The sequence below is a fragment of the Neolamprologus brichardi genome, chromosome 7 (genome assembly GCF_056152115.1).
Source record: "Neolamprologus brichardi isolate AB-2024 chromosome 7, ASM5615211v1, whole genome shotgun sequence".
Lineage (NCBI taxonomy): Eukaryota > Metazoa > Chordata > Actinopteri > Cichliformes > Cichlidae > Neolamprologus > Neolamprologus brichardi.
In genome coordinates, this window is record NC_142110.1 from 45,738,747 (window position 1) to 45,760,592 (window position 21,846).

The following is a 21,846-nucleotide window of genomic DNA, read 5'->3' on the forward strand; positions in this document are numbered from 1 at the left end:
TTTATTTAATTAGACATTTTTATTATTTAAAGCAGATGACGTCTTGCTGTGCTAATTAAAACAGTTCAGTGTTTTTGCACTGAGCTGCAGTAAAATCAGTGGAAATTGGTTTTATTGGCATAATATTTTATTATATTTTTTACATTTAATCATGTAAAAGCCTTATTTATAGTCAACTATAGCATATAATAAATCCTTTTATAGACTAACTTGGCTTTGAATGCATTGGTATAAACATAAAATAATATACCTAAATAAATAATAATCAATAATAAAAAAAGTATTGTTTTATGCCTGGTTCATTACAGAAAAGTTTGTAATCAATAGTCTACAGATGTTTTTTTGTTTTTCTGGCTGGTGTAACGTGTGGCACCAAATCTGCAGGAGGCATCCAGCTTTGTATCTGATCATGCTGAGTTCATTGACTGTTTTTCCACTAATTTCATTAGGAAAGTATAAAATTCTGAGACCCACGAGGATCTAAAAGTGTAGTGTTAGTGTTTGTTTTGTTTGCTTGTTTGCTTTTTTACCAATATTTTTATTGATTTGTCTCATAAGCTAACAAAAGAAACAGATGAATACAATATGATCCACAAACTGATAGTTTCCATTCCACACATGGCAAAACACATGACAGTGAAAAAGAAATGCTTAAAATTCACTTAAAAAAGCAGCTTTCACGTAGTTCAAAAAGAGTCCACCAATCTTTGAAAACTTCAATTTTCTTGACATACAGCAACTATTTTCTTTCTTTTTTCCCTCCATATACTTCTTCATTTCTAATGGGTTATCAGTCAGAATGCATGCTGAGGCAGGACAGACACACTATAGACATATTTCCCTGCACAACACATGTTAATCATGCTCTGTTCTCATAGCTGACAACAAACAAGCCTAACTCTATGGGAAAACACCCATAAACACACATTTGGAGTAGAAATGTACTGATGTTTAGAGGAATAAACTTATAAATAGAGAAAAATGTGGATTTTCTGCCAAATGCTTGGCAACCATATCGCCACATCAGTGAGAAAAAGTGGCCTCTATCAGTTTCCTGACTGAACTGTCAAATTTGCTGTTTATCTTAATGGGAGCCATTCAGTTAATCTTCTGGAAGGGGAAGAGAGTTGACCAGGGAAAGAATAGAATCCCAGGTTTTATGAAACTACTATGCTAATATAGAAGTGTAGGAACAGCATTAAAATCAATTTGAATTGTAGTAAATATCTCAATGTACTTATTGAACACGGAGAATTGCCTTTAAAATATACAATACAATTTAATGTAGATAAGTATATTTATTGTAATGATCAAGATATTGGTAAATATATTAGATATCATCAGATATTTTTGTATCCAGTTTGTGATACAATAGGGAAGAAGAGGAGGGATTAAAATTAGCAATAGTGAAACTCGGTACTATTTTTATTGGCGAGTCTTTTGTTTGAATGAGGTGAAGTGGTGAATCTAACAGTGTATACGAATCCAGCGAAGAGCGACTTTACTGTCACATAAACAAAGAGAGCCAAAGCAAGCACGCACACTTTCCAAACTATAAAATTTGTTGACAGAAAACTTAAGCCTGGTTTGCTTGTACTGTCATTCCATCACCACATCAAAGGAGAAAGGAGCCTCTGTGCTTTAATTGTGGGAAAACTGTCTGAAAATAACCCCGTCCTGCAGCTGTATGTAATCTAGTGCGGGTAATGGATGCGCAATGAAACATCAAACATTGCCATTTCAGAGTATACGTAAATTCACTCAATAAACAACAAAAGCCTTCTTGTTGCAAATATTACATTACTGCAGTATTTTGTTTATGGCTTCATTTTCATATGCTGCTCTGAAATTTTATTATTGCTTATTCTTGTTGAGTGACAGAGTATTTGAAATACTCTGTGCTTAAATACATTATTTATAGTGTACAGGGTGCATTATATTGGTTTGTATAAAAACTCTTAAGAATACTACAGTACATAACCCAATTAGTACTTTTATGCTGCTGTTTTCTGAAATATTTCAAACCCAGTGTGCATAACTGACACTTGGTGTGAAGCTTTACCATCTCCAATTATGTGCTACGATTTGATTGACAGTTTTGATCCTTGCTGATCAGACTGTTTGTGCCATAGCAACATTACAAGACTACCAAGAGATGATTAATATGGCAGTTAAAAGATTCCTATATTATGTCACTCTGAAGAATGTGAGCTATGAAAAACAGTTCACATAGAAGATATGTGACCATCCAAATAGCATCATTCATCTGACAACATTTAACAGTGCATTTTCTAGACGGCATATATGTATTGATTTTCTATCAGGAGTTTGATATGAAAGAATATTATGGTCATTAATATCAAAGTCTAAAAAAATGACACTTTAAGTACGTTTAATCTTGCATGAAAATGGCTGTAAAGTTACTCTGACACAGTGACGCTGCATAGAAAATAGTTTAGTTTCTATTCTGGTAGGAGTGGTCTCTTCTAGGATGACAATGGCTCCCTTCATAAGATACCAGGTGTTACTGAAAGGTTCAGTGTCTATGAAAATGATGTCGGTCATATGTTCTGACTGCTTAGAAGCACTCAGTCATTTAAAATGCCAAATTCCAGTCATCCAGTAGAATAACACAGACTTCTAAAACCATTGTCAGTGTCTTTTCTGGAAATGTGTAATGGCCCAACATTGTCTTAAGACACTTGTCAGGTATGGCATGCAAACTAATGATGGTGTTTAAAGACGCCAATTCCAAAAAAAGTTGAGATGTAAAATGTAAATTAATATCAGAATGCAATGATGTACAAATCTTATGAATCTGAAGTTTCAAGTTTGAATTTAATGCCATCACAAATGTTGTGACACAACCAAATTTACCACTGTGTAGCATTTCGTCGTCTTTTAAAAGTCTGGAGACCAGTTGCTGGAGTTTTGAGAAAGGAACGTTGTCTCATTCTTGTCTGATAGTCCCGGGTTGTCTTTGTCATATTTTTTTGTTTCATGATGTTTCAATTGGTCTCAGTTGGTGAAAGGTCTGGATTGCAGGCAGACACCCAGCACCCAAGTTCTTGTACTACGAAGCCGAGCCATAAAGCCAATAGATGGAATATGTGGTTTAGCACTGTCTTTCTGAAATACGCAAGGCCTTCCCTGAACAAGATGTCTGGGAACATGTGATGCTCTAAAACCTGTATATACCTTTCAGTACTGATGGCGCCTTCCCAGATTTACAAACTGCCAACTCCACATGTACTATACGTGCTATAAATAATGAGATTTTTAAATCCTTTGCAATGCTATGTTGAAAAATATATTATTGTGTAATCAACAATTTGTATACAGTTTTTTGCATTTTGATAAAGTTCTGCTGATATATGGCCATCAAATTCAAACCTAACTAGTATATGACCTTTACTGGTACATTTTCTCAGTGGTACATTTTATATCTTTTCTGTTTTGTGAAGAAAATACTGGTTTATGAAATGTAAATGGTAAATGGCCTGTATTTGTATAGCGCTTTTAAGCTAAAAATCTAGCTAAAATCTAGCTAAAAATCATTTATTGGCCATTCTTCTTTTATTTACATTTAACAGTGTCCCAACCTTGTTGTATAGCTTCCAATGTGGAAAAAATAGGCGATCACTGAAGTGAATCTACATAAGGGCCCCGAGGAATTTGAAGTCAAATTGTACGACTTGCTTGTACCACACAGACACTGATTGCAATGCATTAATGTTATTTTATTGTTGCTAGGTGAGGATAAACATGTTATCATCAGAAAGGAAATGAACCTTGGAAGTGCCCTTCCTATCCTGTTGTTGCGTTATATAGTAAGTCATAACAAATGACTAGATGAGGGTGAGCTGTCATAGAGTTTCTGGTAAATGGCTAAAACCGGTTTTATTTTCCAAGACTGTAGTATGAGAAAAGGAATTTAAGCATCTCTGTTTGCTCATTGTCAGAATGTCATTAATCCGAGTGGAATATATATTATTTAGTTTTGCGGTTTCGTGTTTTGAATTGGAATCACAGCCAGGAAGACTCAGTATAATTCTATTTAGTTTGGCTGTTTTTGTGGTGAATCCAGTCACTTCTATGGTTTAGTTTTACCGGCATGCACATTTACACACAAGACAGCATTTGCTGAAAATGGTTATTTTTAATGACCTCAAAACACTGGCTGTCTAAAAGTTTCAGACTGAGATCTTCCACATCATCTTTGTTGATGTGCACAGAGTCAACATGAAGAGTGGGCTTGAGTGAATTTTATCCTTTTTTTTGTTCCAGTTTCATGGAAATCTTGTTACTGACCAGCTAACATTGGCAGCTGTGGAAAGAAGTCTTAGGAAAGTATGATAATTGATGTTTATTTATTGTCACTGAAATATGCAGCACAGGGTAATAAAACACCATTTCCGAAAGCTTGTGGCAGGGTGCACCTGGTTCCAAAACCTCAAAGATAATACAGATTAGCACAGCCAGCCCCTGTGAACCACTCTTTTTGGATTTCTTTTCCACATTTAACACTAACAGCATGAGAATCCTTTTGAAAGGTGTTAATTGTGCAACTGCTATATTAATGATCCGATACAGAACGTTTGCTGCCCAGAAGAGCCGATCATCATGCTTTTGATTGTTTTCAAAAAGTCAAAAGAAACCAATAAATGGGAGGGAGAAAGTAGAAAATTGCAAAAATATCCTCTTCTAATCAGAATCCTAGGAATTTGGCATCACTTTTGCTATCATTAGATTTGTATCTGCAGCCTGTGATTTAGCTGCAGTCTATGTTTTTAGCTAAACAGTAGTCACCTGCTAGGCTGCTCTGGAGTCTGTCTGCAGACACATCTATATATAGCCAATGTACACCCAACCTGTCTTACGCTGTTTATATCACAGGAAGATACAGAACAATCCAATGCAGTCCAAAACCCTCACTTACTGCTGGCTTAGTCAGATGTAGTGTGGTGGTTGGAAGAAACGTAAGAAAGGATGAGGGTTTATTAAATTGCTTGGACACTGCTTTCAAAAAATACATTAACTAGAATCTGTTTATTCTGTTGTGGGTTCAGTGATTCATCCTTAAGGAAAATTCATTTTCCAGCATAAATCAACCTGGTCTGGATGTGACTTGGGTTTGCTGAATATAATCAAACTGAAATCTGAATATCTTGTTATGATGCTGTAGTTCACTTTTTTTACATATTGCAATTTTCTTGCCAAGACAAGCGCACGCGATCAGTGAGTATCACTTTCATGTGTGGAGGAGCTGTAATATTCAGAGTGATGCACGTGCGAATGGTATGAATGTCCTCTATCAATCTAACACACGTGGCAGCTGATACGGACAAGAGCGCAGGGTTCTGGCTCGGCAAATATACACACACCGGACGTGCAGAGACAGGAGATTACTATGTTAGTTAGTATCCAGGCAACTGACTAGTTACATGCTGATAAGCTTTACCTCAGTGAGCAGCATGTGTGTGTCACCTATTTAAACCTCCGTTCCCACTCTTGAACTGTCTGTTGTAACATTCACTATTTCCTCTTCAGAGATGCGCATTCATATTGAAATATGAAGGGGGAGGGCGCATGGACAGACAGGAAAAGCATTGTGCCAAACACATGCCGAGTTTTGCCATTGACCGGATAGGCTGGCTGCATAAAAACACAAATACTAAAAAATGTTTTTTCCACCACATCCCCTAAAGTCTCATATCTGTTGAACTTAGTTGTTTTCTTTCCCTTTTTGTTTTTGTTCATCTTCTTTCTTCCATGTCTGAGAAAACACACACATTTCCACATCAGCTACAAAGTTCCAACAGTTTTGCACAAGTTAAACATAACAGGGCAGACTTCGTTCAGCAGAGGTTTTGGAATAATGTAACCTTTTGTATGCATGAATTATACTCAGCCCTATCTTCCCATGTGTCATATCTGAGCTTTAATCAGACAGATGTTTCTATAGATTCTTTCCAACATCAGAAAATGCGTGTGAAACGCGTATGGGGAAAATTAACGGCCACTCCTATGTGAGCAGTTTTTCCTCTCCATCAAAAAGTGGATATGCGGGTCTGCAGGCTGGTAAGGCACATGTCTGTGTTGAGAAAGCTGTGTCTATTAGTCTCTCCATCATTCAGTCAAATGCCATATGCCAGACTGTTTCTCTTGGCCCTCAAAGAGACGCAGGCAGAGTGGAAATACGTCACATTGCTTTGCCCTCAGGCTGATTCCTCCTGTTGCCTCCTCATTCTCGTGTTCTGGATCTGTGTGTGTGTGTGTGTGTGTGTGTGTGTGTGTGTGTGTGTGTGTTGGTGTGTGACAGAGTGGGCACACTGAGAACTCTTTTTTTTTTTCCTCTGAAGAAATCTTTTTGGTGTCTAATTTAGAAGTCAACCAGATGTAATATTTATTATTCATCATTTCATTTGGTGCATAATCTAGAATCTAAAATTTTGTGCACATAACACATAAATCTTTGCCTGTGACACACGATTAGACAAATACTAAAGGTGGAACTATGTCTTCATGAATATATACAGTAATACAAGTAGTGGTGCTTTGATACAGAAGGAAAACAGTCCAGTAATCTTATATAATATATAAAATAATAGTTAGTTTCTCAACAGAAACCAGCTTCACAATGAAAAGTAGAATAACACAGATAGTTGTCACGACACCCTTGACACTCTTAGGTCTGAACATCTAGTTAAACTGAGCTTAACCAACACATACAGCTGGACTTTGAACCTTAAATACACATTTGTGGGCCCGTTGTGTTACGCAGTGTTTGTCTCTTTGTCGTAGGAGAACAAAAGCAGGTCCAGCTAGGATAGCAGAGGGGTTGAGCGGAGCAGATGTTCACGGGACCACCCTGTCAAGTGTTTGTTCAGTTTGCTCTGGGAAAAGGCTGACAGAGTGAATCCGCCCAGCTGCCCCAGTCTGCGACACTGATATCGGATACATACTGCCTCATTTTAGGCCGGTTTCTGTTTTTCATGGACTGTGCTGTTTGATCTTTAGACCTTTTGCTGTTTTCCTTGGCACAGTGTGGTGTTTCCTTCATAAGCAACTATAGCCTAATGGTGCAATGGAATAGTACACTGGAAAATAAGCATACTGTATATTAACTGTTAAGTGGAAAACCGTCAATGCAAGTAAGGGCACAGATGACATCAACATCTGGTTGAAGGGTGGGGCTCTTTAATAACCTGGTTTTGGCTCAGTTATTGCACTCCAGCACAGTCAGAAAGGAAATGCGTGAATTTGTTGACTGTTTTCCTTATAAGGGATGGCAGCGAAAGGAAGTGAGCCAGAGGACATACCGTAGCTCCTGGTCCGGAACCAGCCTTGCTGACTCACTGTCTGACCTTCTTTTTTTTTGTTTTTTTGTTTTATCTTAATGAGGCATAAGAGGCACATTGTCTTCATGTTCAGACCAAATATAGGACACATTGTTAACGATGCCTCTGTCTGTATTTGAATCTTAAGAGATCACTAAGCGTGTTTTGTGCTTGTCATTATATATGCTATTACAGTGGTGGTGGCTCAAGGTAAATGTAGCCAAGCATCAAATTATGAAATTAAGAAGAAGGATATGTACAAGTAATCACTTTAAACTGCTCTAAGTGTCTTTGCATGATGTCAGTGAGAGCATATATCCCTCATATGATGATCGCAGCCATACATCTCTGGTTTATGATCGGCAGCCAATCACAAGAAAGTAATAGAAAGATGCATAAAACAGTTTCTTTCAGACAGAGAATGAGCTGAGGGGCTGCAGCAAGGCTCAGCATAAGATCAGTAAAGACTATTGTGAATTGTAAAACATGCAAGGTTATTGAAGTAGACTCTAAAAATGTATATGCGTAAAGAAAAGAGCTTAGTAGGGTCCAGTTTTAAAAGCCTTAAATTTACCTAACAAGGGCTTACAATTGGTTAGTTTTGTTTGATGCTAAGAACTGTGCTGGTTATGATATTTGTACATACATGATGCAGATTTCAATGTTTTCGTAAACATCTTGAGAAAAACGGATTACTCTCTTCTCCCACAGCTACTATTATATTATCACACATTGTGATTATTGTCATTAATACTTTTACTCTGAATTGGTGCAAGGTGATCTTTGTTTTTGAAGTATGTAGTTTGGGTTTTGAAGAGTTTACAGCTTGGGCAGTACAAAACTTTTTTTTTTTTTTAAATTAAATTTTCCATGCAACCATTAAGTTTCTACATTTAGGCCTGTATAAAATTCTGTGTAAGCCTTTGTTTAATTAAATTCCCCATGTTATGGTTTATTTGTTTCTCTGCATTAAATCTATTCAGCAGGTACACTGTAACCGCAAACTGTGTGCTGAAACATGACTTAATCTGATGTGCACTAACCTAGAAATGTAACAACACACCACATCAACACAGTCTGTTACAGGTATAAATGTTTGCACTGGCGTCAGCCACGTGCGTAGGCTGCATAATAGGCTCTACGTAGAGAAACTCTAAATTAGGGTTTAGCAGTAGCGGTCATATTCATGCTTGTAAATCGCGCTATTTTTAGTGAACTTTATGGTTGAGAGTTGTACATGAGATGTCTATACCGGATGTGCATTTTGCATTAAATTGAAGCATGTGGATAAAGTGCATATGTCTGTCCTGTGAAGTGATTCTCTTTTCCCACCGTGGCCTTTGTTGAAATTGATATTGATTATGCTTTTACACCTTCTCCAGAAATTCTTAGGAAATCCTCTCTAATCAGGGCGATCGTGGCTCAAGAGTTGGGAGTTCGCCTTGAAATCGGAAGGTTGCCGGTTCGAGCCCCGGCTCGGACAGTCTCGGTCGTTGTGTCCTTGGGCAAGACACTTCACCTACCGCCTACTGGTGTTGGCCAGAAGGGCCGATGGCGCGATATGGCAGCCTCGCTTCTGTCAGTCTGCCCCAGGGCAGCTGTGGCTACAACTGTAGCTGCCTCCACCAGTGTGTGAATGTGAGAGTGAATGGGTGGATGACTGGACGTGTAAAGCGCTTTGGGGTCCCTAGGCGGGACTAGTAAAAGCGCTATACAAATACAGGCCATTTACCATTTTAATCCTAAGAACAGGTCTGAGAACAAGGCCTTTGGAAAAAGACAGAGACATGAAATATAAGACCGGTGTTTGGCAGCTCATAATGAAACCTATTAATTGTCCACAAGCGAATTAAGCCACGACTTGAACCATGTTTGTCTATTATACATTTAGCAGGTCTAGTGAAACCAAGTCAATTGCAAAATGATGCTGAAAAGATGTTTAATGAGCACTGATTAAATAGTCTTCTTTCTGTCTTTTCAGGCCCTCTGCTGCCCCTTCTAAAGATGGAGTACCCAAGGTATGAAGGAAAATATTTGCTATAAAAAATAGATTAGCTTAAGCTATTTTCATCTCTATTTATTTATGAAATAGTATAGGTTTACATGCAAGTAAGCATCCTCGCTGTGCCCTTCTGAGATTATGTTGAACCACAGTTTTGGTTTGGCATGTGCAATGGCCCAGAGCACCATTTTTAACCATATGGCACAAACAAAGTGTGTGAAAACACAGTTTATTTACATGTTGTGCTGTGCTGTTGGGAATGCTGTTTTAGAGTACACGCATGGGATGTTTTGTTGTGAACTTGTTTGTGCATGTTGTTTGTCTTCACTTTCATGCAGGATGAACCTCAAGAAATCATTAAGCCCGTTCCAATCACTCACCCTTCCCCAAGCACCACATACACCAAGCCAATAAGTCAGGCCACTCCTGCATACAACAAGACCGCTCGTCCATTTGGCGGCGGCAGCAGTGGGGCTTCCTCCTCACCGGCTGCTCCTAAAGTCGCTTCTATACCCTCTGAGTCATCTGCTTTTACACCAGCTGCCCCTTCCCAACCGCCGCAACCTCCGTTTCCGCTGAGGTCGAGCCAAGCTGCCACAGACTCTGCTCCAGCCAGTTCAGTTCCCAAACCCAGCCCTGGTCGCTCCACCTTCACGTCTTCATCCACTTCTTCCTCCTCATCCAACTCCTCCTCTCCTGCCAGAATGACAACCACCTCCTCCAATCCTAACGTCCCACAGCCCTCTGTCTATAACACACCTATTAACCTTTACTCCAATGCCAATGCTTGTGAGGTGGCTATCGGACAGAGGCGAGGTCTTTTGGAGAGCCAGGGAGTGTCAGAGCATGTTAATGGGTATGTACCATTTATCAATCTAAAATGAACTAAAGGAGGAAACTATTATTTACAAATATAAACACAATATGTGCTTCAGTAAACCACAGACATCGTAGCGTCTCAAATTTCCTAAAATATTGCCTTGAATGAATATGAAATATCCTAATCTGATTTTCCGCTCTTATCTCACTGGCAGTGGCAGCTCGTTTACACTTTACAGCTGTCAAACAGATACTCTATCTAAACTGCAGCACTTGCATCAACATTTGTTTTTAATTAGCTTAAATCCTTGGAGCTATGTACTTCTAAAGACCACAGAGGAAACAGTTCGGCTGGATTGGTCTTCATCAGCAGGTTTTTGGATCAGTAGCCGGGCTACAGTAGCCTGATCTAGGTTTACCACTCATCATTTTTTTCTGTCAAGTGAAAAAATATGTGATAGCGATGTGATTTATGTTGTCAGAGTGCATACATTGGTGAATTTATTTTTTAGTGAAACTATGGAAAATAACAGACATTGAACGCCATGACACTGAAGTACAAAATCCTTTACGTGTAAAACTGCTTTCTTTACCATCTCGTCAGTCTTTTCTTTGCCTGCAATCTTGGACTGTTGGCCTCTAGTGGGTGTGTGTGTGTGTGAGAGAGAGCTTGTGTGCTAACCTGCATGTCTTCTTGTTGTGGTTTCTGTGGTTTCCTCAATGCACATTCTCTCAGAAGGGTGTTTTGAACTATACTTGTTCTTTCCGACTGGTCTATTTATGTTCCTTATGGGCTTCAATTATTTTCCATTTACCCTTTCTTTACCCACAGGAGGAAGAAGAGACAGATACCAAGTTAGTGCAGTGAATGATAAAGTAGCTTTCTAACCATGTTGAATGTGATTATAGCCTTTACATCTCTCTACTTTATGATTACCGAAGGCATGCTGCTTGCACCTCTTTGACCTAATCCTCACAAACCTTATGTTTCTATTCATTAAATTACCATACTTGCTTATTTCAAGGTCCAAGGAACTGTGAAACCCTGTAAATAACCAATCTCTGATTCTAACCCCCACACGACACCCAGCAGGAGGTCACTTCATGCTGTTAATTATTATTTTTTTAGTAGCATCAGACTCTGTGCTGGTTAATACCGTGTTTATACCCAGTGAAGTCTGGCCTGTCATCACACTGGGCCTCTTAAGTCACTCAGCTCTGCATCTGTCTGGCTCCATCTGCTACTGTGTTTATTCAAGGCCAATCAAATCACAGCCAGTGTATTGTGTTTTGGTTGAGAATAGCCTGTTTTGTGCGCTTTTTGATCGCACCGTGTCTCCTCTCTTGAAACAAACACATAGTGGAGCAGCTTGCATAAACCTGGGCTTTTGACATTCAATCGACCCAAAGCTTAGACCAGTACTCGAACACTACACTTATTGTATTCCAGAGTGCGGTAAAATTAGTTTGGGTGGAAAAGACGAGCCCTTAATTCAAGAGCACATCACTCCCATCTTGTGGTGAATTGTAGTCATTGTCGTTTCTCAGTCACTCCGTGCTGTTAACATGCATCCCGTGTGTTGAATTAAACTGTTTTTGGCTTCTCTTAACTCATGTCATCAAGCATTAGACATTAAGCAGAGTTTTTAAGGACGTTTCATAGATTTTATTCACTGGCTGACTTTTACTCCAATAGTGAAATGTAGAAAAATCTGGGCAGTGTCACATATAAGCAGAATAATGTCATACTAAATATTTGGAGCTCTATGAGGCTTGAACTTTCAGATCATTTCTGTCCTTCTTCCTTTTCTCCTCTGTACATTCTCATTGCTCGCCTGCAGAACTTCACCTCCAGCTAGACCTCGGAGGTAAAAATCGAATAGCTTTTAGGTCACAGTGTGAAACCTGCATCTACAAGCTGCACCTTCTATTGATACTGACTCAGTACTGAGCTTTTTGCACATGTGTGCACAGCGTGTGTGTTGGTTGCCGTGATGGCAAGAGTGTTACACCTCAAGTGTGCATTTAAAATTGTTTGACTGTGTTAAATATTTGAACTTGTACTAAATTCATTATTTGTGTTATGTCGGGCAGTGATTATCCTCCCCGATGCATGTTTAAAGCACAAAAGTTTACCACGTCCTTAATATGATTTCTTCTTATTTGTTTAATTATAAAGGAAAGCCGCTGTGCAGCCTGAGAATCATTCATCTCCACTAAGTGATGCCAGCAAGAAGCGTCTGATTGAGGACACAGAGGACTGGCACCCACGGACAGGCACCTCCCAGTCACGCTCCTTCCGTATCCTGGCCCAGATGACTGGCACTGAGAACGGTGTGTACCAAAATAAAATGCTGAAACTAGCCGGACATTATTTCAGGAACCGGGAAATACTGTAAGGATCAGTTCAGTGTTAAATTCCAGTTTCTAAACCACTGCTTGTAATTGCAATTTAATTAATTTTATTATATTTATATCCAAAGACATGCAGCTTGTGGGGATAGGTTAATTGGAAAATCTAAATTGCCATTAGGTGTGAATGTGTGAGTGAATGTGAGCGCGAATGGTTGTCTGTCCCTGTGTGTTGGCCCTGCGACAGACTGGCGACCTGTCCAGGGTGTACCCCGCCTCTCGCCCTATGATAGCTGGGATAGGCTCCGCGACCCTGAAAAGGATAAGCGGAAGCGAATGGATGGATGGATGGATATTTATATTATATAGTATATTTCTACTTTCTTTAAAGCTAACTTCTAGTATAGTATTTTAAATAACAGCATTTTTATACTCGGACTTCTATTGCTGGTGTAGATTATAGTGATTTTGCAGCTTCCTCAAATAATAGAAAAAAGCTTTCATCACCATATGATTGATTTATTATTTCATATTACAGTTTTGACTGTAAGTGACATTTGATGTTACATGAGCAGGCTGTGGTTTGGGCTTTTCCTCCAGCTCTAAGCGTAGTGCGTGCGAGTGTTTGTGGATCAGTTCAGATGCATGACGACATTTACAGTGGCTCACTTCAGTGAAGTAAGATCAGATGTCTTTTCCCTCTAATTTTGTCAGGCACACTTACCAGACTGGTGTGAAACACATGTGATTTGTTGTGTGTGGTGTGTCTGCAGCTGAGCAACTGGAGAATAGTTCAGGAAGTCTTATCACAAAATGAGCCTAAAATAGGTTCGAGTAGAGGTAAAGCTACAACCTTTAGAAAGCTGAGCGTAAAACCTTTTCTGGCCTTGCCTTCCTTCAGAAGCTGATAAGCTTTATGTCCACAGCCCCTAAATCATAAAAGCATGTGTCTTCATATATGTTCACTGACTATTTAATCCACATTCAGCTTCATTTTCATTGGTGTTTTTGGTTATTTTCTGTTGCAGAACAAACCCCAGACAACAGTGGAAAGAAGTAAGTACTGTAATCTTATTTGGTGTATGTTTGAGGGTTTCCCCCCCCCTCTGTCTGGCTTCATTTTTCTCACTGTCTGGGTGTCTGCGTTTTGAGTACTTTTGCAGAAAGAAATGCATCTGCTTTGGCAGTTGTACTGTTATAAGAAGTTCTTGATCACAGAGGTTTTGGCCCTCAGAATAATTGTATAAGCATACGGACGAGCCTGTGATTTAAAGTAAAGCACTGATTTCCTGATCTTAACGCTCGAATTATTCTTAATTTGGAGAAGCCAGTTTCAAAGCTCTCGGGGGGGAAGATGGGTGAGTGGAGACAGCCACTGGCTTAGCGTAGGCCGTGATTTCTACGGCTTTTCTCATGTTGAAGTTGAGTTAATCCGCAGTAAACACAGTCTGCCCACTGTACCAGAACCCCAACCAACCAGTGTGTCATTCACTCTGCGCGTTGTGGGTTGTTAAATGGTACGTGGGTAAAAGCAGATCTGCCAAGAAGAGATTCTTGCTCTCCTTCTGTTAGTGACATTTAATTCAGAAAACTTCTCTTAAGGGAGAAGTGACTATTACACATCTGCTTTGTTTAATAAATAAAAGTTTATAAAGAGTAGGTTTTCTATACTTCCTTAATTCATGCCTTTGCTTCCTTGCTTGCATGTGTTATCTTTACTTAACTTACTTAACCTTTCCACCTTTCCCTGTTCTCTTCTTTTCTTTAATCCTTTCTCGCGGGGCAAATCAGATTGAACAAGTTGGACCCAGAAGTTATAGGACACAAGTACAACAAGCTGAGAGACTGGCATCATGGCGTTTCAGCACGAGTGCTAAATGTGTAGTAGAAAAGGGTTTGTTTTGCTTAATGCTTTATTTAATTTAGATTTTTGATTAAATTTACATTGTCGGCCTTTGCGCAGCAGCATAGTTGCACCCATCATTTGGCACACTCTTTTAAAATGTCCAATTCTAAAGTAACACGAAAACAAACTAGGTTGCAAAAATTGTTTTAAAGTATATTTCTTCTGGTGACATGTAATTTAAATATGTAAATGATTCATGCATGGAAGTACATGTGTTTGACTGAAAATGAAGCACAACACGATTCTGTAGTGTATAGTATGTGTTTCTGTAGTGAGTTGTTCATATCTGAGCCTCCACTCTTAATCTTATTCCTTATCATTCTGAGCATTTTCTGTCTTTTTCTTGTATTTTGTACACTAACCAAAGTGATATTTGTCCACCTTGTATGATTTTGCCTCAATAAACTTCTTTCTGTATTGCTCTTGATCTTTTTCCACTCTTTTCTTCTTTTGTTCTTCTGTGATGGAAAAAGTCACTTTGCAAGTAAGAAATTTCCAGTTTTTGAATGTGTGTGATGTGAAAGAATTTTCTGTACATGAAGAATTTAAATTAAAATTTCCAGTCATGTAATTAAAACTCCACAATTGTGCACCTTGTAGGGCATTAGTTTAAGCACAGTCCCACCAAAGCGTTTCAGTTAGGTTGAGGTCGGACTTTGATGGGGCCATTAAAGCGCACGGGTTCTTTTCTTTTGGTAAATGGCCTGTATTTGTATAGCGCTTTACTAGTCCCTAAGGACCCCAAAGCGCTTTACACATCCAGTCATCCACCCATTCACGCACACATTCACACATTAGACATTCAGACTTGTGATCATTCAGTTAGCTTTAGCTGTTGGACATATGGCCTCACATTTGACTCTAAAATACTTTGGTATTCAGAAGAATGCAAACAAACCATATTTGTGCTAACACAAATGCTAAATGCTCCAAACCAGTAAAATGACAAAACTTATGCTGCTCACACTCTGATCAGTTAATCAGTTGGAAGTAGCTACGCAGCCTCTTAATTCCTATGGAAGCAGTAAGAATTTACTTTGTTTTCCACAGAACTGTATTGCATTACATTATTCAAAATAGCATCCAGTTTGAAACAGTTAACTATTCTTCATGATGCTTGTCACTAGAAGAACTTTTCGGTGTAGTTTTGCTTGGATTGTTTTTTATACGAGTTACTGGTCATTCAAACAGTAACACATTACAGACAGCATAAGACAGAGAAAACACATTGGATGAGATCAAAACTACAAATAAACATAAAACCTCAAGTCTGTTGTAACACATAGACTTAGTTGTTTGATAAGATTCAATGTGATCTGGCTGAAAAATAATCCAGATGTACAAATTGTTAACCTGTTGGAGCAAAGCTGGTCTGCCGAGTGATCGCTAACTGGGATCCCTTGCCGTCTGTCACTGTCTCTCCAACAGTTGCAAGTTTTCTTACATCAAGGGAGACGTGGTTAAAATGGTTCCGTACACACATTCATTTTCAGTTCAAAGAAGACGGTTGATTATGCAAATGTAAGCCAGTGACCCATCCTACTGCTGGTCATTAAAGTTTTAGGTAAAAACATGGTTCAGGTTAGGGCCAAACAAGTAGTAGTTATGGGTTTATACTGCATCAAAAAGTCAATGTAATGTCCTCTGAAGTCATGGAGAAATTACTGTGCACACGTGTGTGCATGTGTGTGTGTGTTGCTGAATTATGACATATGTATATCTGTTTTTAGTGAGTCTGTTGAGAAAACCAATCCCACTGTGCACACCTCACCTGCAGCGAAAACATACTCCAAACCTGCAGTGGCACCCACAAATGGCAAGGTTGTCCCTGCTTCCTCATTTAAAAGTCCTGCAGCCCAGAACAAAGCCCCCTATCAGCCTGCAGCTCCATCAGGTAGAGTAACATCCTGTACAGAAATCCTCCTTTTCGCTTCCTACTTCTGTTGTTTACAGCCACTTACACGGTTCTGCTTCTGCCTTGAACATGGATCACGTGATGTAGTTGTTGCTTCTAGCCTACAGATGGCAGCACCCATTCATCTTATCTGACACCAAGCTATTTAAGATTATGAGCTCCATAAAAGCCAGAGTTATTCAGTTAATGTGCTTAGATTATTGGCTTTTCCTAAGATCCCCTTAGCCAAATAGATTGTGAAAGTGAGGTTTTATAGGTTTTATTCTTTAAAAGCGGTTCTTTAAACACAGAAAACCCTGGCATGAAAACTTTAGGAAGTAAAGCAAATTTTCTTCTTGTTGAAAGGAATCAGCCTGTGATCATTATTATCAATCCAGCTGTATGATAAAAGCATGCTGTCGCACATGAACAGATGCACTGTGCACCCAAAAGTATTTCCCTGGAAGCCTTTAAAAACATCTGCTGAAAGGTGAAAGAGAGCAGGAGGCGACACAGTGAGGTCTTTGTTGACTGTTATTTATCAGATTAACAAGTGCCTGAGTTCAAGTAAACAAGCACATATCTGTGAAAGGGGCTGAGTATGTGGAATGTGCCATGCATCATTCAGATTTACACTGTTTATAGGTTTAATTTATCATTTTCACAATTTAAATTGCAGCACATCATCATCATCATCATCACATCAGAATCATTTTTCATTGTGTTTGGATTAAAAGCTTTTCTATGCCTGTTTTCTAAAGCTGTGAGGAGGGCAGAGATAAAATCACAGCCACAAAAACAGACTGAGGTGAAAGAGCTGCTGCCTAAAAGGCAAATAGCATTTGCTACACAAGAAAATATTTTCCCCAGCTTTAAAAGTCTCAGTGTCCTTTGTGTTTAAAGACCTAAAAATCGCTTCCAGTAAGAATCAGTTTCTGTTTATAACCGTTCTGTTTTTCCAGGTGTCTTGGAATTTGTTTGCCTCAGTAGGAAAATCACAGTTGGGTGGCTCTGTCCAAGCCTGATCTGTCATGGTTCAGGCACTGAAGTCATTAAATAATTCCCATTCCTCATCTGACCACACACCCCTAATCTCTTCTTTTCTATTAACTGCATCTAGTAACTACTAGTTGTTTGTTCATTTTCATTTTGAAACATAAACCAGGACTTTATCTTTTTTCTTTTTTTTTCTTCAGTCGTCTGACCCATAGCTTTTTCTCATTTAGGTTTTCCTAAGGGTGGAGCACTTCCTTCATTTGGCAAAATCACCAATCCTGCTCCAAAAGGACAAGACCGCCCCACCCCGCGGCCACATCCCGAGGACCTCAACTCTCTGGTACAGCGTGCTGAGCACATCCCAGCTGGTACGCGCACCCCAATGTGCTGCAAGTGCAACAATATCATCAGGTACGTCAGAAAAACTGCATTCGCCAAAGGAGCTTTGGAACAGTAAAACATTCTTCATCAGCTACATTTACATTTAAATAAGTCTAAAGGTCTGTACAGCCTACAGCTTATTATGCAGAATGTTTATGTAAAACTCTTCAAGTGGTGCTTTGCTTATGTTTATAATCTGTGCTCAATCCCACCAGGGGACCATTCCTTGTGGCCATGGGTATGGCATGGCACCCTGAGGAGTTCAACTGCGCTCACTGCCGCTCCTCCCTGGCAGACCATGGATTTGTGGAGGAGGGGAACAAGGTGTACTGTGTGCAGTGCTATGAGCAGTTCTTTGCTCCCACCTGCGCCCGCTGCCAACAGAAGATTCTGGGGGTGGGTTAAAGTGTCTTTGTCCACTTTAACTAGAAACTCATATTACCCTCCACTCTATTCCAGGAAATGAAGCAAACACTGATCAAATCCACTGAAGTGTGTGTGATTACACATTTAAAAATATACAGCACATACTGTGTGTTGACATATATTCAGAAAAGAGCTGTAATATGATTGTAGCACATATACATATGTAAGTTGTAGCTAACTTTCCTTAATATTGTTAACTGTGTACAATCATGTGTTTATAGCAGGAGCTGCTGTCCATATATCAGCTGCTGATATATTTTCTCCACAGGAGATCATGAATGCCCTGAAACAGACCTGGCACGTGTCCTGTTTTGTCTGCTCGGCCTGCCACCTCCCAATCAGAGGCAACACGTTTCACATGGAGGACGGACAGCCATACTGTGAAAAAGGTTAAACGATGTTTTGTAAAGAAAATAAAGACTATGTCTTGTTCAAACAGACTAACATTCGGTCAATTTGCTGTTCACTCAGACTACTACAACCTGTTTGGGACCAACTGTCATGGCTGCGACTTCCCCATTGAGGCCGGGGACAAGTTCTTGGAGGCTCTAGGATTCACCTGGCACGACACCTGTTTTGTGTGCACGGTATGTTCAGGAGATGAATTCTCTGTGCAATAAGGGATGATCTGATATCATCGTGTTGGTGTTGTTCCCAGATCATCATGAAAATGTTGTTCCAGGTTCAACATTGCAAGTGACCAATCACATTATTGGGACGTTATTCTTTTGCGCACCAACCCATTCGTGCATTTATGAAATTCCAATGTTGCAAGGACAATATCAATTCTGCTTAGCGTTTATTAAAGGGTCAGGGTTAGGGTCAGGGTTAGGGTCCGTTGATCGGTGGACAAAGGCGGTTTCTCGCAGCTTAAGTACAGTTTTTTGTTTTACGCCGGTTTTTCCCGAAGTCGCAAAAGTATGACATCACAACATTCTGATTGGTCACTTGCAATGTTGATCCTGGAGCAACCTTTAGTATGATGATCTGGGAACAACACCAACACGACGATATCAGATCGTGCGTGCAATAAGAGCTGGAAATCCACATGTCGCATTAAGTAAACCAACTATATTATGTTTGTTTCTCTCTACAGGTGTGCTCTACTAACCTTGAGGGTCAGGCATTCTTCTCCAAGAAAGACAAACCTTTGTGCAAGAAACACGCCCACACCGTCAACATCTGAGCTGACCTTCTGTGAATATACATAAGCGAGAGAGGGGGCATCAGTTTGCAGCAAGTTATATTTCAAGCAAATGTTAAATATGTTCTTGATTTAAACAAAAATAAATAAATAAACTGGATTACTGGCATTCTTTAATAATAATAATATTTGGTTAGAGATTCCACTGTAAGCTTCATTCTGTGCTCTAGTATTGGTATTAGCTATTATCATTAGTTATGTCACATAACTTTTAATATGCAAGAGTAAATTCAGTGCACTGTTGACTTCTTTGTCAGTTCCGTATCTACACCCATGCATTTTTAATACCCGTGTGGTGGTGGTGGTGGTGTGTTGAAGATGAGAAAAAATTAGTTTACAGGGTTTAAAAATTAAGCTTATTTAACTTTAAATAATAATAAAAACAAAGTATATTTTAGACAGGGATCACTCAGTCTGGCAAAACAATGGGAAATATTATTAATAGTAATTTTTAGTAAAATCTTTAAATGATGTGCTGTTTAGTTATCACAATGAAATGAAAACACCAGGCAGTAACCTATTAAAATGTGCAATTTATATATTGTGCGTGTATTTTATTATTGATGCATCCAGGAGTATTTTGAAAAGACTTCCTAATGTCAAGTGAATAAAGTGGGGACATCCAGCTGTTTCTGTTCATGTTGTAAAGTCTATACTTCAGTAGTTAAATGTTTAAATGAGCATCCTTCCAGTGGTATTGAACCAGCTCCTGGCATTAAAACGCATTTTATTTTTCCTATTTTGTGCTAAACCATTCAATCACAGTTTTGTGGGATTTTCAAGTTACCAAAAAACAATTTTAAAATATATTTTCAAAAGTGGAGTTCTGCTGTCAGGTTTTGGTTTGTTTGTTTTGCACACTTTCTATGCATTCATTGAAATAAAACAGTCCAACTTTGGCTGCCACGCATCATTTCAAAACCATGTTATTCAATTCTTTTGCACCGGACACTAGATCCAAACTGTTGTTGTTAGATGGACAGAAAGCATTGAGACGAGTGTGTGATGTATCACTGCTTGATATGTGTATGATATAACTATTATTATGAGGGGAAGCTTAAGAGGCAGGCAGACGGGCACCATGCACTTAAACTTCAGTAAGAAATTTAAGTAGCTTACAAATGTCTACATAAGAATTAAAGAAACTATACTTGGTCTTCTGTCTTGTCTTGTAACTGCTATAGGCTATAAAGTGTGAGAGATTCAGGAATAACTGAAAACATATTGCGTGATATTCAAATAACTGCAGGAGCTCAGGTTATTGCCATTCTCCAAGACGTCAGAGGTGGGAGCTGTGGGACACGAGATTTAAGCAGCCTCCAAAAACTATCGGTAGCCTACACTTGGAAAACTCCAGACGTAGAGGCACATGGGCACAAATAAAAGAGACCAGAGTAGATCTGAAATCAGGACCGGCTGGGATTTTATTGTGCAGCTTTAAGAAGAGACGGTAAGTATACTTTTGTTGTCTCTGTGGGAGCGCAGTTTCAGCTGCACTGGGAAGTACTCGTGCAGTGGATGTCCAGACTTTCGTCAGTGAAACCCGGAGGGGTCCGTGATTTGTTTTCAGTGCTGCTGTTAAAATGAATTCAGCCGAAGTGCTTATTTGACTCCCTACGAGGGGGGTTATTTAGTGGCAGCAGCTGCGGGCGATCTGCTCGACGCCGGACAGCGTTATTGGTGGAGTCTGTGACGGTGCTGATGATGCTTAAATTGATCGCGGCGGTACATCTTTGATGCCTGATCAGATGGACAATGGCCTCGAAGTTGCGTTATGATAAGAGACAACTGTTTTAACCCACTGAGTAAAGTTGTTATCAAGGTCTCCCCTGTTAAATTCGACAATTTGGCCAATTTTGCGATAGATATTCAAAGTTGTTTTCATTGCATTGATTATGACGGTCATCTTCATCACCAGATAAGGTTAGCCCAGTAGTTCACTTATAATATATTATTGGTGCTTAATCTGACTTATTAAACTGATTACATATCAAAATCAAATTGGGTCAACTCCATCAGCTGATAAAGATCATATGATATAATCAACGTCTATGTAATCATGTAATCACTGTGATTAATTTGATTTGCCACTGTTGTACTTATTGGTCAGCTGGGATGTAGATAATGCAGGGGGGATAAAATACGTAGATTTACACTGCTTCTATGACTAGAGGTAGATTGAAGGTATTAACAGTTCAATTCAATTTTACTTATATGCCACGAAATCACAAGGACAGTTGCCTCAAGGTGCTTGATATTGTAATGTAAAGACCCTACAATCAGATAACCAGCTATGAGCAAGCACTTGGCGACAGTGGGAAGAAAAAACTCCCTTTCAACAGGAAGAAACCTTGGACAGAACTAGGCTCAGGGAGGGGCGTCCATCTGTAGCTGAGGGGAGGAAGAAAAGACAAATGACGAGCTGTGGAAGAGAGTCAGAGATAAATAATCACTAATGATTAAATGCAGAGTGGTGTATAAAGACCTAATGAGTGAAGAAGAAATACTCATGGGAATCCCCCAGAA

At 39.3% G+C, this 21,846-nt stretch overlaps 2 protein-coding genes across 5 annotated transcripts in view; both read left to right on the top strand.

Annotated features, from left to right (window-relative positions):
• Positions 1-20,241, top strand: part of pdlim5b (PDZ and LIM domain 5b) — a 35,792-nt gene extending 15,551 nt beyond the window's left edge. Inside the window, exons 4-14 of one of the 2 annotated variants that reach the window (XM_087843700.1) lie at positions 9,322-9,358; positions 10,994-11,016; positions 12,003-12,029; positions 12,341-12,495; positions 13,542-13,569; positions 16,150-16,313; positions 17,540-17,720; positions 17,906-18,086; positions 18,385-18,505; positions 18,588-18,703; positions 19,213-20,241. In XM_087843700.1, coding sequence (XP_087699826.1) covers positions 9,322-9,358; positions 10,994-11,016; positions 12,003-12,029; positions 12,341-12,495; positions 13,542-13,569; positions 16,150-16,313; positions 17,540-17,720; positions 17,906-18,086; positions 18,385-18,505; positions 18,588-18,703; positions 19,213-19,302 — 1,123 coding nt within the window. In that variant the 3' untranslated portion in view covers positions 19,303-20,241. Of the gene's footprint in view, positions 1-9,321; positions 9,359-9,680; positions 10,199-10,993; positions 11,017-12,002; positions 12,030-12,340; positions 12,496-13,541; positions 13,570-16,149; positions 16,314-17,539; positions 17,721-17,905; positions 18,087-18,384; positions 18,506-18,587; positions 18,704-19,212 lie in introns of both variants that reach the window. The other variant, XM_087843699.1, reaches the window with a different exon arrangement.
• A 398-nt stretch (positions 20,242-20,639) lies between these two features.
• bmpr1bb (bone morphogenetic protein receptor type 1Bb) overlaps positions 20,640-21,846 on the top strand; it is a 64,520-nt gene continuing 63,313 nt past the window's right edge. For 2 of the 3 annotated variants that reach the window (XM_006788909.3, XM_035906897.2), the window contains exon 1: positions 20,640-20,770. The gene's annotated coding sequence lies outside the window, so the exon portion shown is untranslated. The remainder of the gene's footprint in view (positions 20,771-21,846) is intronic. The other variant, XM_035906898.2, reaches the window with a different exon arrangement.